Source organism: Malassezia globosa (genome assembly GCF_000181695.2).
Source record: "Malassezia globosa CBS 7966 chromosome Unknown mgl_sf_3.1, whole genome shotgun sequence".
Taxonomy (NCBI): Eukaryota; Fungi; Basidiomycota; class Malasseziomycetes; order Malasseziales; family Malasseziaceae; genus Malassezia; species Malassezia globosa.
The window spans coordinates 681351-696149 of NW_001849871.1; the positions used below are offsets into that span (position 1 = coordinate 681351).

The 14799-nt window shown below is 54.4% G+C and overlaps 9 protein-coding genes across 9 annotated transcripts; 3 read left to right on the plus strand and 6 right to left on the minus strand.

Moving 5' to 3' along the window:
* Nucleotides 1-126: 126 nt before the first annotated feature.
* MGL_1637 (uncharacterized protein) lies at nt 127-1092 on the minus strand (the record flags this gene model as incomplete). Its single annotated transcript, XM_001731402.1, has 1 exon — nt 127-1092. The coding sequence occupies one exon, from the start codon at nt 1090-1092 to the stop codon at nt 127-129; it is 966 nt and encodes a 321-aa protein (XP_001731454.1).
* Nucleotides 1093-1751: 659 nt separating this feature from the next.
* On the minus strand, nt 1752-3149 carry MGL_1638 (uncharacterized protein; the record flags this gene model as incomplete). The annotated part of the gene is made up of 1 exon (XM_001731403.1): nt 1752-3149. One exon carries the CDS (start codon nt 3147-3149, stop codon nt 1752-1754), a length of 1398 nt encoding a protein of 465 aa, XP_001731455.1.
* Nucleotides 3150-3593: 444 nt separating this feature from the next.
* Nucleotides 3594-4040, plus strand: MGL_1639 (uncharacterized protein; the record flags this gene model as incomplete). The annotated part of the gene is made up of 3 exons (XM_001731404.1): nt 3594-3596; nt 3625-3811; nt 3979-4040. The coding sequence occupies 3 exons, from the start codon at nt 3594-3596 to the stop codon at nt 4038-4040; spliced, it is 252 nt and encodes an 83-aa protein (XP_001731456.1).
* Nucleotides 4041-4169: 129 nt separating this feature from the next.
* MGL_1640 (uncharacterized protein) lies at nt 4170-6224 on the minus strand (the record flags this gene model as incomplete). The annotated part of the gene is made up of 1 exon (XM_001731405.1): nt 4170-6224. The coding sequence occupies one exon, from the start codon at nt 6222-6224 to the stop codon at nt 4170-4172; it is 2055 nt and encodes a 684-aa protein (XP_001731457.1).
* Nucleotides 6225-6950: 726 nt separating this feature from the next.
* On the plus strand, nt 6951-9509 carry MGL_1641 (uncharacterized protein; the record flags this gene model as incomplete). The annotated part of the gene is made up of 1 exon (XM_001731406.1): nt 6951-9509. The coding sequence occupies one exon, from the start codon at nt 6951-6953 to the stop codon at nt 9507-9509; it is 2559 nt and encodes an 852-aa protein (XP_001731458.1).
* A 560-nt stretch (nt 9510-10069) lies between these two features.
* MGL_1642 (uncharacterized protein) lies at nt 10070-10861 on the minus strand (the record flags this gene model as incomplete). The annotated part of the gene is made up of 1 exon (XM_001731407.1): nt 10070-10861. One exon carries the CDS (start codon nt 10859-10861, stop codon nt 10070-10072), a length of 792 nt encoding a protein of 263 aa, XP_001731459.1.
* A 119-nt stretch (nt 10862-10980) lies between these two features.
* Nucleotides 10981-11538, minus strand: MGL_1643 (uncharacterized protein; the record flags this gene model as incomplete). The annotated part of the gene is made up of 1 exon (XM_001731408.1): nt 10981-11538. One exon carries the CDS (start codon nt 11536-11538, stop codon nt 10981-10983), a length of 558 nt encoding a protein of 185 aa, XP_001731460.1.
* Nucleotides 11539-12512: 974 nt separating this feature from the next.
* Nucleotides 12513-13166, minus strand: MGL_1644 (uncharacterized protein; the record flags this gene model as incomplete). Its single annotated transcript, XM_001731409.1, has 1 exon — nt 12513-13166. The coding sequence occupies one exon, from the start codon at nt 13164-13166 to the stop codon at nt 12513-12515; it is 654 nt and encodes a 217-aa protein (XP_001731461.1).
* Nucleotides 13167-13629: 463 nt separating this feature from the next.
* On the plus strand, nt 13630-14727 carry MGL_1645 (uncharacterized protein; the record flags this gene model as incomplete). The annotated part of the gene is made up of 1 exon (XM_001731410.1): nt 13630-14727. One exon carries the CDS (start codon nt 13630-13632, stop codon nt 14725-14727), a length of 1098 nt encoding a protein of 365 aa, XP_001731462.1.
* Nucleotides 14728-14799: the final 72 nt, after the last annotated feature.

Here is a 14799-nt window from a genome sequence, read left to right on the forward strand (position 1 = left end):
TACAAAAAGTATGATCAGGCGACTTGGTGGGGTGAGGACAAAAGGGCTGGCTCATTGCCGGCTCGACACTCTGGAGCGACAACACCCCATTGCAGGCTCTGTGATGAAGGCTTAAAGCAGGTTCCATTATAATGTCACGGCCACAAGTACTAATGATGCAAGCGGTGTAGCTTGCATCCATTCATCCCGTTGGCCCTGAAGTGAACTGAGCTGCCCGCCAACATAACACAAGCCATGGAGGAGCGATGACAGATCAGGGATATCACGCTCAAGACAAAAGACCACGCGTGACGCGCACACACTGTCTGACGCGGCGTCTAGAATACGTAGCATGTGATCGCGAAGCGTGGATCGATCGAATGAACGAGGCATGTGGACATATAGTGACCGGAGCTGAGCTGAGCGCGTGGTGCAGGTGTTTTTTTGGACTACCGCGCCGGTCCAGCCGGGACATAGTAGCTCAATGCCCGCATCTTCTGCTTTATACGCACCTGACGCATTCCAATTCACAAATATACGTCGGAGAAATGCCTCTGCCATTGCCGTGGGTTGATGCCGCACATCCATGTTTGCAGGGCTCATATCTGGCGTCCCAGGCACATCAAACCGCGAAGCGAGCTGGAGCGATGTACGAATAAATGCTGTTGGGGATATTAGAGGGGCCAAAGCCGCGTTTGAAGTCATGGACGAATGATGATCTCGACAGCGACTGCAATGCCTTTCAGAATGACGTTCACCGCCCTCGTCAAGGACATAGTCGTCACTACCACGACCCATGTCGTATTGAACATGGTCGTCATCATTGGTATCCTGTACTGAATCAACTCCACGGGAGACAGCGCCATGGTGCACATGAATGGGATTGAAACGATACATAGGTGGTGGGGATGGCGGTGGGGACGGTGGCAACAGGGAGCTCATCGGATGCACGAAAGATTCCGTCGTTCTACTCCGACGAAGAAGCGGCGCTGCCTCTCTCACAGGCGCACGCCGACCTGGACCAGAGCTGGACCCAGGCATTTCGCTTGATGTCACGTCAGGTCCACCACCGAACCACGGAGCCCAAGGCGGTGGATTGCACCGGCCACGCATGGCCGGCGCGGTGTGGAGTTCGACGCGACGACTCACCATACAATGATGAGCTAATTTGGTCAGTGAAACATCAGGGTTACATACTTGGATGGTGGATGTAAGCTAGGATGCAAAGGTGGATTCATATACACAGTCGCAATGGAACAAAATGAGTCGCAGGTCCGTCCTAGGTATGATGGATATGTGAGGACTAGCTTGGCTCAGTAAGTGTGGAAATAATTTTCTGGTTCGCCGCACATGTCATGCTTGCTGTAGACGATGGCGCCATCGACACCGTGTTTCACTCACGTGTAGATGATGATGTAATATGCACCTAATTTTTCGCGTTCTTCTTTGCGCTCGCATTTGTGTTGCCATTTGTGCTGACACCGCGCCTCTGGCGCTCCAAGCAGCCCTTGATCGAGCCGAATCAGAATTTTAGCGAGGGCGTACCGAGGAGGAGGAGGCGTCGACAGACTATGAACGCAAACCCAAATCTACTGAATGCATAAGGAGGATGTCGAGTGCTTTTAGTCGACGCAGATCAAGTTCCTCACTTTTGAGGCGCAATGTTGTAGTAGCCATCGACTTCTACAAAATCGTATATAGCCAACTAGCGAATATGGTAGAAAGGAGGGCATGCGACGTTGGATTACCGATTTGCCTACTTTATGCCATCATTATCCCACCAGGTCGGCAAGAGGACTTGCGCTGATACCCGACGCCTCCTTCATGCCCATCTCAAAGTACGAGTAGATGATGGTGACCGCGAGCAAGATACCTGTGCCAGAGCCGAGCGCACCAGACAGGTCAGCTACAACTGAAAGGGCACCGATGAGGGCACCACCGAATGCAGCAGCCGTGGGAATGACACGCTTGAGCTCCTTGTACATACTAGCGTCGCGGTGGCCAGCGATGACCATTTGGTTGTCCTTGAGTTGCTTAGCAATCTCACGGGGGCCACTGCCGGACACCTCGATCCACACCTTGGAAAAGACACCGCAGAATGTAAGGGTGAATGCGATGTAAATCAAAGCGTGGATCGGGTCACGGAACACAGCACCCATGCTCGTGGGTGGCGAGAGATAGTAAGCAATGCCGCCCACGGCGTGGAGCTGTGGGTTATCGTCCAAGCGATCCCACACACCTAACAAATTGATAAAGATGTTCGATGGGAAGCGCGTAGCAAGCATTTGGCTGATAATAAAGTAGTTGGACGTCAGCGCACTCACGAGCATGATGGGCATGTTACTTGTGTAGAAGAGCTTGACGGGGAACGAGCCCTGCTGACCACGGAACTTGGTCGACTTGATAGGGATTTCGATACGGAAGCCCTGCAAGTAAATGACAATCAGGAACACAGCCAGCGTCGCGACGAGATTCGACACGTTGGGCAAGCGCTCGCGGTAGAAAGCCTCTTTAAGCGCACGGGACTTGTTGTTCCACGTGAACAAAAGGTGGAACAGCGCAACGATGGCACCCTCAAACTCGGGACCACGACCAGTGTTGACCGTCGTGGGTGAGAAAGCCTTCCACACAATCGTTTCACACACGTTCGTGGCGATGAAGAGCGAGATACCTGATCCGAGACCATATCCTTTCTGAAGGAGCTCGTCAAGCAAAATGACGATAAGACCAGCAACAACTAGCTGAAGAATCAGCAACAAACAAACGCCAGCACCCAGCTCACTTGGTGGACCGTACAGACCCGTCAACACATACACCGTTGCTTGACCAAGAGACAAGATCAGGGCGAACAGTTTCTGTGCACCACTATACAGGGCACGGTCTTCACGCAGACTGAAATCGACTTGCAAAAGGTTCGCACTTGCAAGAAGCTGAATGATCATGCCGGACGTGACGATGGGCGAGATACCTAATTCCATCAATGTACCACGGTTGGACGCGAGAATCACACGCATCCAGAACAATGGGTCTGAGCTGTCGCTTGACATGATGCCATAGAGAGGAATTTGCGAGGACACCAGGTAGATGGCTAGCACAATGGCCGTCCACATCACCCGCTGCTGGAATGGTACTCGGCGCTCAGGCGCCGAAACCTCCGGCAATACGGACATGAAAGGCCGCACAAGCGACAACACACGGACTGCATACGGACAGAAAAACAAAGAAGAAGAAGAAAGAGAGAGAGGGAAAAAAAAAGAAGAGATGTGGTTAGCACATGCGTAGGACGTGTCTATACGTACATCCACTCATTGTCGTGGGCCACGGTGGAAGACGACGACGACGAAGCTATGTGCCAGCTTGCAAACCGAACGAATCCATATGAGATCTGGGAAGTAAGCATAAACTGTGTATATCCTCGATATGCCGAGGAATCCCAGTGCCTATATCAGACTATCGATGCGAATTTTTTTATTCAATTGCACCTTACCGCCGCTGAAATTGGGCGCCCGTGAAAGCGAAGGCGTGTTTGCCGTGTCAACGACTGATACGTTTCACGTCCTATTTGGCATTTTCTCTTATTCTCGTGTTGCTGACTCTGTTTTGTCGGTGTCACGATGGTGCGTGCATTCCTTGGGCTGACCACAGATCATTCCAGTGCGCTGCTTTAGTTGCGGCAAAGTCATTGGCGACAAATGGGACGCGTATCTTGCCTTGTTGATTGAGGGCCGTACTGAAGGCGAGGCCCTGACTGAGCTGCAGCTTCATCGCTACTGCTGCCGGCGTATGGTGCTGACGCATGTCGATCTCATCGAGCGTCTGCTTCACTACAATAGTACGTACTCGACACAAGCTCACAAGCAGTTCATGAGCGTAAATCCAAGCCATTCGCATAAACAGAAGAGATGTGGCAAGGTGTCGCACTTTGTGTCAATACGGTTTCCTGCGATGCAGATGTCTCCTTTCTGGCTGCGGGGCCTATTCGACTTTCTGTTTCACCAGACGTGGCACCGCTTTGTTTCTATCATGCCCATTTTCGCTTCCCCTCGCCTCCATCTGTGTAGAGTACAGACCCGAAACAAAATGTACAACAATGCCACTTTCTCCATGCTACTGCGCATGAATATTTTTGGATACGTGTATGTGTGGGTATGTGCGTGCAAGTGTTGGTTCGCTTGCTTGTCTACGTCACCCTATGTCTGAGAACGAGGCACATTGTCCATAAGACCACGGATCTCGCGCAAAGTCTGAATGCGTACATCCAGCTGGCTGCGACGCGCATCGACTTGCTCGCGTAGGGCCTTCGCCGCGTGCAATGGCGCTCCGTATACTTGTGTTCGTAGGACAGTGTCGATGCATTCGGTCTGCTCACGTTCCGCGGCCTCGACTGCCCGATCCCAATCATGCCAAAATCTTCGTTTCAATTTTGTCCATCGACCCTGTAGGTAGTATGCAGCGGCTGCGCTGGCCAGCAGTGCGACGCCGCCGGCGGTCGTAGGTGTCATGGCAATGAGGCTTGACCATGAAGGTATGTCGATGGAAGGTATCCACGACGATGTAGCAAGTGCTTCCGACATGGGCGTGGCAAACTCGTCCATCCACAAAGTGGGTGAAGCATGAGCTAGAGCGCCCAAAGCGCTAGTGGTGTAGCTCGCGCCGAGGCCGATGTACGTTGTGCCGACGGTCTTTTGCGACTGCGAAACGAGGCGGTCGACTGGACCATTCCGTGCAAGAAGCTGTTCGCGTCGACGAAGCAAAGGCTCAGAGAGGCATTGTGCATGGAGCAGAGCACCCATGTGCCGCTCATCGTACGAAGCGAGAGCATTGCGGAGCATAGCGGTGTCAAGTGAAGGCTGGTCCGCACATGCCAGGCGTTCTCGCACACTCGTGTTGCGAGCACGCAGATCATCCAGGGCAACATGCGCCGTGTGCGTCTGCCGCGACGAATCGCCGCGCAGGCGCCCTGCCTCATAGGCTAGGCGCGTTTCTTCTTGCACACCAAAACTGCGGCCAACAGCGTATGTTAGGGCGAGGCGCATTTCATCCATACGCCAAAGTAGACGCCACCAGGGAAATTGCATCTGGAGCGTAGTGGCCACAAGCGCACGGGCATCCGCCTGGCGGCTGCGAGTCTTGGCGCTTTGGTCACCGCGTCTTTCGCGTACTGACGACTGCCGGGACACAGGTTGGGACACGTCACTTGCCAAGTCGAGACGTGCTTTCGTAATGCGAATGTCATGTTCAGCATTCGCTTGGAGAATGCTAGCCCAGCCAGCACCAGCATCCAGTCGTTCCTTTTCGGCAACGTCTGCCTCAGTGGCAGCATGAAGAGCGAGCTGTGCAACATACTCGATGCGTGTTTGGGGTGCATATGCTTTTGCAAAAAGCGGGTACAGTGCAGCAAAGCGCGATGCACGAAAGATGCGGGCAAATTCAGGAAGGCCTTGGTCCGGCAGGATGCTGCGTGCATGATGCGCAAGCGTAGAAGATACAAAGTGCACACCTTGCACACTCAAAATGCCTCGCGCACCATGTTCAGGAGCTGGGTGCCAGACGTCTGCCTGCTGTGCAGCGAGCCGCTCCAAAAGCCGGGGAGGTACGGCCTCACACACAGCCTGAGCGCCAAGAGACCACTGCAAAGAAGCTTGTTGGCCATAAGCATGATCGACATCGCAGTCTACCAACAGCGTGGTGTGTGGCTTGAATGCGAGGATATGAGCGAGATCTAGGATCTTTTGAGCAGATGCATTTTTAGAGGTTAATGCGGAGGCACGGACCACGAGGAAGACCGCGTCGCAAGCAAGCAGCTCCGTGTACGTATCTGGATCATCGACTCTGTCCCTGCACTCGAAGAGTTCAATACCATGTAGCCACGACAAAGGAAGTGTCCAAGCACCATCAGCAGTCCATCCGCCAGGACCATACTGAATATGTGTGTGAGCATGTCGTGGATACGTCTCGAGAGCACACGTGATGGTGGAATCTAGAGGCTCGGCTAGAAGTGTGTCCATGAAATGAGACGGCGCGCCAACAATGGCAATGCGTCGACGCTGCTTATCGGATGCTGAGACAGCTGCAGCATCAGCCGCCGTGTTAACAGAGCCTGCGCCCGTTGTTGATGGAAGCATGGCCATACCTGCTACAGAGTTGGAGGCGCTTTCAAAAGCTTGATCAAGGCGTGTGATCCAAGGCGAGGCAGGTTGAAACAGAGTGCGCAAGAGCTCGATTGCCTGCACAAGGTGGCGCATGGATGATGACGACGATTTCGACGATGTCGATGTTGATGCCGACAGGCGCGCTGTGGTGTATGTGATCGCGGGTCTCGGCCGCGTTCGTAGCAGACCATGTGTGCGAGCTGGACGCACACACGACCCCAGAGTTCGAGTCGGCATGCTCAAACACTAACACTCAAGGGACGACGATAGTGTGTGCGCCGCGAGACGATGATGATGATGAGTGTGTGATGGAACTGACTGTGAGCGCCCTCACCCACCGCCAATAGTTGTGACACATGCACACACACGCGCACAGCAGTCTGGCCAAGACGACCCTAGTCCAGCTGGGCCAAGGCTTTTACTTAATAAGCAATTTGACCGGTTTCCACCAAGCCCTGAACCGAGTACCTGGCGCAAATCAGTCCAGTCCTTCTGGGCACGGCAGGCTTCGCCAGGTTGACACAAGAAGCAGAAAAAAGGAAAGGGGGCGTGGGTGGATTGAAAGAAGCGGTTCACGTGATGTGCTCATGATTCCTTACGTCCCTTCTCTCTTCCTTAATGGGACGGATGCGCCGCAATTCTTCGAACGCGACCGCGTCGTCCGTGGGCCGTCGTCATTGTTGTTGTGATCGCCGACGAATCCTGCGAGCAAACCTGTTGACGCGTTTGTCGCAAAGTGACACGGCACACGGTTGACTCTTCGACCTTTACTTGACACAGCAGCACATCCTAGCACGAACACGGCTGGAACGACCGTGAATGGAGCGAAAACGCGAACATGGCGACATTGCCGATACCGATACCTATGCAGGTGCCGGTGCCGGCGCCGATCAAATGGCATACACACACACTAGCGCACGCGAAGATACCAATGGCATGAATAAACGTCTGCATCTGGACCATGACGAGACGGAAGACCCGGAATCGGCGGATCCCAATTACCGGCTGCTGGAGCGGTATCGGAAAGATGCTATGTACCGACGTATGCGCGAGGCAAAACGTGATGCCGCGCGTGCCCGCGAGCAGGAAGCAAGTTTGCATGAAGCGCTTGCGCGGACGCGCCATAGTGTGCTTCTCGTGAACCAGTTTTGGGATGCACTGGATGCGCTCATACGTCCGACGCAACGTGCACAGCTTTCCGACGGGAAAGATTTAGCTCCAATATCTTTGACACATACAACAGAGGAGCAAGCGGCTGCTCTCGCGGAGCGCCGCTCCATGCTCGAGGCACTCTTATCACAAACGACAGCCGCCGCCTTGGCCGCCGCACCGTCTTTGGAATCGTCCAGCGCGAATGTATATGATGACAAACAGCAGTGTATAACACTCACGGCTGAGCTGAGTGCAGTGCGACAGGCATTTGAAACGACGCGTCTTCGCCTCGTAGAGTCACAGGAGCATACGGAGCATGTGACGGAGCTACTGCGTCACGCAGAAAAGCGACTGGATCGTTTGATGTGTGAGTCAGTTCGAGCCGTGGAAGATCCCCAAGGATATGAGCGCATGCGCGCGCAGAACGCATCACAATCGGCGTCCGCGACGAACGACGATGCTGGCGCGCCCTTCAGCTCGAAGACGGACGGATCGTCGTCTGCTACGCGTGACGCGCCGGCATCGGAAGCGTTGACTGCAGAGAAGACCGCGCACGTGGCTGTGGGACGTGCTGGCACGTCTGACATGGTGCGTGGACCCGCCTTCTCTTCGCCTGCGCATGCCATGCAAGAGGAGCTTGACAATGTGCGTGATCTCGCCCATGCGCGGCAGCAAGCGCTCGATGCTGTTCGTTCCGAGCTGCTCGAAGCGCAGCAAGCATGTGCCTCGTGCCAGCTGCAGCTGCAGCATGTGCCAGATGATCGTGTGCGGGCGCATCCCATATACCAGGCGCTCCATGCGGACGTTGCTTACATGCAGCAAGAACTTGATCACGTACGAGACGCATTGGCTTCGTCAGAATCTGAGAATGCGAGCCTGCGCGAGTTCCGCGCGGACTTTGTGCACCAGACAACGACACAGGCCAAAACACACAACGATGAACTGCAAAAGCAGTTGAATGCGCGCGATGCCGATATGGCTCGTTTGCGCACACAGCGTGATGAGCTGAATGCCGAGCTTCTGGAGCGGCGCTCGAGAGAAGGTGTGCGGTTTGCGCAGATCGACGAGGCCAAGGCATTCCTTGCGTCGAAGGAAGAGCGCATGGCCGCTTTGCACGCACAGGTGGCGCGCCTGCAAGCCGAGCTTGAGGCTCTCCGAGCCGATGCAGCAGGCAGCCATGGCCAAGACGATGGCCATGAACACGGGCAAGCCAGCGACAGTGCAGAAGCGACGGCATCTGGCCACTCGCAAGCGCCTGCCCAGCTTCAGAGGCAGCTGCAGGCTGCGCACACATCCAGTGCGATGCTGAGTGATGAAGTCGATCGGCTCAGTGCCGCGTACGATGAGCTTGTCAAACAGGCGGATGCGCGCGTGTCGAATGCTGCGCGTTTGGAAGACAAGATCCTACGTCTGACGACGGAGAAGGCCAAGGCGGACAACAAATACTTTGCTGCGATGCGTGCGCGAGATGCATTGGATGCAGAAAAACGCGCACTTACGCGCAGTGCTGAGCGACAGGCCAAAGTGATCGAGCGGTACACGGAGACGGAGCGAGCGATGCAGGCTCAGATCCAGCTGGCTGAGAAGGAAGTGAGTGCACTGCGGAAGAGCGTGCAAATGCAGGCGAGTCGGCTGAATGAGACTGAGCGCGATGCGAGCACGTTGCGTCGACGATTGGCCGAGGCGGAGCGAGCAAGGCATGCCGCAGAGACGAGTGTGGCACAGCATCTCGAACGAGCGACTCGTGAAGCAACTGGACGACAGGAAGCGATGGAGCGAGCTAGCTTGTTGGACCGCGAGGCGGGGCGTCTACGGCGACGTGTTGCTGAGTCAACAGTCGCGCGGCGACATGGAAATGACCAGGACACCAACCTCGAGTATCTGAATTCTCTCTTGCGCTGCTCAGCTTGCAAAGAGCGGTATCGGGATCGGATCATTCTGCGTTGCATGCACACATTCTGCGAGGCGTGTGTCAATGCGCGCATCCAGACCCGGCAGCGCAAGTGTCCGCACTGTGGCTTGGCATTTGCCACCAGCGATGTCCAAGTACTCTACTGTACGTATGATGTGAGACTGACGAGGAAGTGCAATGAGTTTGTGCATTTGATGGACTTCTGTGTATGTGGTCTCTGTAACAGTGCGTCTGTTAGCGATACGCATCCCTATTGGCCTTCACAAATGGAGCAGTCCTACAGCAAATCTAGGTGCTGTGGATTGCCATCATAGATTCTCCCTTACTCTCTCTCCCTTTCTCTCTCTCTCTCTCTCTCTCTCTCTCTCTCTCTCTCTCTCTCTCTTTGTCTGTTTCTCTAGTTCCATGCACCCCCTCTACTCCGATCTGCTCTTCATTTCTGCATCACGGACAAAGAAATCCACGCAATGCATAGCTCAAACCCCAATGCTGATTCCTGCACTTGGCATGTCCATTCCCCCTGTCATTGTACTTGGGAAAGACAAAAGGGAGCAGGACACGACTTGCAATACATCATAGAATCACGTATAGGTTGGACCCTGGTGGATCTAGCCGTACCTGGTTACATGGCCTGACTGACAACATTGCCACTGCGCCCAAGATAAACCTGATCCCCGTCCCCATTACCCCTCAGGCTTCGGCTCTGATGAGGGATCTGTCATCTATACCTTCCCACGCTGATCGGCACAACAGCCTCCTAGCTGTATGTTTGGCTGTTTTCTGCATATGCCTGGTCGCTCCGATCAACCACACAGAGCCATCACAATTGAATCCTCGCTGCCTGCAAACGTCATGGTCCTAGTTCTCATACAAACTACTCGGATTTGTCAAGCTTGTACATCGTATCTATGTAACGAGCGGCCATTTCCTTCAGCAGCATAGGAGCAACGGGCGTCGTCGTGTGCAGTCCATACACTGTAGCCATGGCACCCGACTTGGACGGTCGAGAGCGAGAAGCAGCAACACTCTCCTTCAGATCATGCACGAATCGATCGACCACAGGCACTGTAAGACGTGTGCAAGCAATGTGGAATGCAGGCATGTCGCCACTGAGCGCATTCAAGTGCCAACCACGACGGCTCATCTGGTCACCTACATCGTAGATGTTGACGTTACCGGCACTCGCAAAGGCCAACACACTCACGAGCGGTTTGCCCAAAATCACCAGTTCAGGAATCTCAGCACGCACACGCTTCTCGATCTCCTTCGCAGCACCGACGATCTCGCGGCAGCTCTGGATGTAACCATCGCGACCAAGCGACGTCATCGCAGCCCAGGCGCCTGCTATGAGAGCACCGGCACGCGAGCCAGCGAGCGTGGGCGACGCATACACGCCACCGACCCAGTCGGTCGACACATAGTACTGGTACCGACGAAGTGCTTCCGTGTGGTACATGACGATCGAGGAGCCTTTGGGCGCAAAGCCATACTTGTGTGTGTCACAAGAAATCGACGTCACGCCATCAACGCGGAAATCAAATGGTTCACTCACAAAGCCCGCTGGCTCAAGGAACGGCATGAGGAACGAACCGAGGCAGCAGTCAACATGACATCCAATCTTGTGCCGCTTGGCCAATGCACCAATCGACACAATGTCATCAATCATGCCGTCGGGAAAGTTTGGCGCACTGCCGACCAACAGCACTGTGTTGGCGTTGATCGCACGCTCCATCGCACGAATTTGCACTTTGCGTGTAAGCCGGTCCACCGGCACACGACGCACAATCACGCCAAAGTAATGGCCCCAGCCTTGTCGAATGCTACATGGGCGCTTGACGGCACGACAATCTCTGGCCGTGTGATCCCACGCTCCGCACGACCCCACTCTCGCATGGCCAGGACAGCCATCAAGATCGATTCGGTGCCACCTGACGTTGTGGTGCCGGCAGCACCCACAGGCGCATGGTACATCTGCAGCACCATTGACACGACTTCTGCCTCCATCTTTCGCAGACCTGGAAACACTTCTGGGTGCAGCGGGTTCGTCAAGAGGAAGCGCTCAATCGACGCTGCGAGCAGCTGATTCAGCTGCTCACCGCCATGGTACACGGTGCCAGACACTTGGCCGTCTAGGTACACGTCTCGACCATCCGCTTCGCCATGTGCACCAAGGCGCTGAAGGGCCTCCAACTGAGCTTGGACCCACGTAGAATCGCGCCCATGCGCTGGGAGCTCCCAGATCGTCGGCACAGCCGACGGCGGCATAAGTGACTTGGCAATGTCATTCATCGCCGTCGACATTTCGCGCTCGACTCGCCGGCGATTCGATGGCACAAGCATCATGAGGTGAAACACGCGCTGCATCTCGTCAGCTCATACATACTCGTCAGCACGTACACGAAGGAGTGCTTGCTTGCACTGGTTCACAACGCGCAGCACGCCCTCGGCGCGCAAAGTGCGAGCCCATTGCGACCCATAGTGTAGAATCACAGCCACGAGCGCAAGTGTACGGACTGAAACAAACAGCGTTAGCGCAAGACCGCTCAAGACGTGCTGTGACGGAGGTTGCTTGTCTCTCCGGGCCCTTCTACGTACGGTTATCCAGCGTGCATACTTGCTGCACGATACGCGCAAGACCGCCGCTGCTGCGCAAGGAAGTAGATTCAACGGCTGACTTCATGAACAACGGAGGTCACAAATCCCGGACGATCCCGTTGGCCACAACGTCGACACAGCTTGACCGTATAAGATAAGGATGATTCTCTATGCTTGGACCACACACACTACGAATCACCCACAGCGCAAAAATTCCTCCCCTGCACACCTGCCCCAACCCACCCTCTTGCCCCGTCGGTTTGCGCTGGTCACTTTCCCCCCTCAATGGCCACGGACGAATCGAACAGTTCAGCCCTCCTTGCTCCACCACCCGTGGGGCAGGGGGAAGGCTTTGGGCTTACGTGTGCGCCAAAGTGCGCTCAAACGTTCCACCTTACACTATCGCACAACCCTTGCAAGCCGTGAAATGCAACCACAAACGCGGCGCACCAGGGTATGACGTGTTTCAACAAAGGTCATACTATTCCTTCCTATATATACGAGAGATAGATGAGAGACGCAGAGGAACAGCGCCCAAAATGGAACATAATCAGAATGGTTGAAACGCAAGAAGCATGATGGACAATACATCCCGCGCCAGTTGTCTACCAAAGTTGCTTCGACGTTCGTGTACGGTAGCTAGCCACATATCATGGCAGCAAACTACCACTCAAATTCACTGCACTTTGTTAGTCGATCACTAGTTTTTTTTTTATTTTTTTTTACTCCCACCAACACACCCGCTTAAGGATGCAAACATAGGATACATACCCATTGCACTTGGAAAACAAGTAGTCACGACCGCCGATGGAAGCAACACCGTCTCGTAGAACGCATTTCCACTTGTTCTTCACACGCTGGACCTTGTCATAGAGGCAAAGAATCATGTCTTCAGACCCATCAGCATCTTCGTCGTCCGAATCGTCAAGATCGCTACCAATCTCATCCTTGGACGCATCGTTCTTGTCGCCGGTATCGTCACGCTTTCCTTCATCATCGGACTCGCGCTTGCGTTTGTGGCTCACGGCACTCACCTCAGGCGCAGCGGATTCATGGCGCTCCGCGTCGACTTTCGAATACACAGCGTCAGCCGACTCTAATGCACCATCCGCATTCTCAGACGAGCCCGACTGAGCAGCTGTTCTTATGAGTTGTGTGCCAGGCGTGGCGGGATAGGGACTTGATCGTGGCGCTTGGTGGTTGGCCGCGCCATCAAACTCTGTTACCTGTGTTGCCACCAGCTTTGCCTCCCAAGAACGCTGCAGTTCTTCCAGTACTTCCTTCTCGATACCCATATCCTCAAAATCTTGCCGGACATTTGCAATTACATCATCGATAATATGTCGAAACGTCACTGATACAACACGGTTGCTCATGCTCAATGCGTGCGAGCACCCACTCACTCTCACAAGGACTCGCTCGCTCACAAGACCTGCTCTAATCAGGACACCAGCCTGCTCCGTATTACCGGAGAACTCTTCACCTGTTCAGCGTCGAAATCGCCAAACTATTTTACAGGCAACGACTTGCTCTGCAAGCCACCAGGTCAGTCGTCGTCACAGTCGTCCGCGAATCAACGAATACACATGCGCTCGCTCAGACGTTGGCCGCCTCCAGCCGAAGAAATCCCCTTCCCCCGCCCCTATCCCACTGCCTGCCAAACGCGTATGCGTGGATTGTGAGATCACGTGATCCAGGCAGAGAGCGGTGGCGCGCTGCGCGCGTCGCTGTAACGACAGTGTGACTGACGGCACTGCACATTCTTAGTGTGTAACGAACACGCCCGACGAGTGGGAGGGGAGCTGAGAACTTAGCCTCGTCGTAGAAGCGCGTCGTATCATGTCTGCGCCCCATGAATTCAAGATTGGTGATGTGGTCCTTGCAAAGATCAAGGGCTTCCCTTCATGGCCTGGCATCATTATGGACGACGAGAATGTCCCTCGTGCCGTGCTGGAGGAGCGACCGAGCGGCAAGAGCTCTTTGCATACGATCCGGTTCTTTCCTGCAGCCGATTATCATTGGGCATCAGCGCGCGACTTGAAACTGCTTACCAATGAGGATATTGATACTTTCCTCGAGGGCTCGACACGGAAATCAGGCGACCTGCTCAAAGCATACAAGCTAGCCAAAGATCCGCACAAATGGAATGCTGAGCAGAACCGCATTGTGAAGGAGGCAAACGATTGGCTTGAAGAGCATGGCGATGAGGAGGAGGAAGAGGAGGAGGAAGAGGAAGAGGAGGAAGAGGACAATGAGAGTGCTGAGGAGGACAATGACGATGATGATAACGACAGTGACAAGCAAGGAAAGAAATATGGGGCTAAGCGTTCTACAAAAGCAGGTTCCAAGAAGCGCACGGCGAGTGCAAAGACTTCACGCCGTGCATCCAGTACCAAACGTGCGCGTGCGAGTGAGCATGAATCGGATGACGCAAAAGAAGCAGATGAGCTAGTAGATGGTCTAGAGGATAGGCACAAAGCTGGATCAGCTTCTGATGCTTCAAAGACCGGAAACAAAGAAAAGGCAACGGCTACCACGGATGCAGGAGCAGATGCAGACGCCGATGCAGATGCAGATGCAGACAAGGACGCGCATTCTGGAAAGGAGCATGATGCATCAGAGGAACTTGATCCTGCAACACGCAAGGTCCGTGAATGGCGGCACAGACTACAACGTGCCTTTCTCAACAAGGGTGGGGTCATTGTAGCTAGGGATATGGACGCGCAGGACGCGACATTCAAAACAGTGGAAGCTTACACAGACATGACGGTGGATCAACTCAAAAGCACCAAGATTGGCAAGGTCATGAAGCGTATTCAGCAACTAGCCGACATCCCTCGCGATGACGAATTCCACTTCCGTGAGCGCGCCGGCGAGCTTATGAAGAAGTGGAGCGCTTTGCTAGATGCACAGACGGAAGAGGATAAGCAGCATTAGCAGTCAAGTACCGCTCATGCTGATAGGTGGACCATTGGATGCCGTTGAGTCGCTCCTTTGTATATGTGCGTA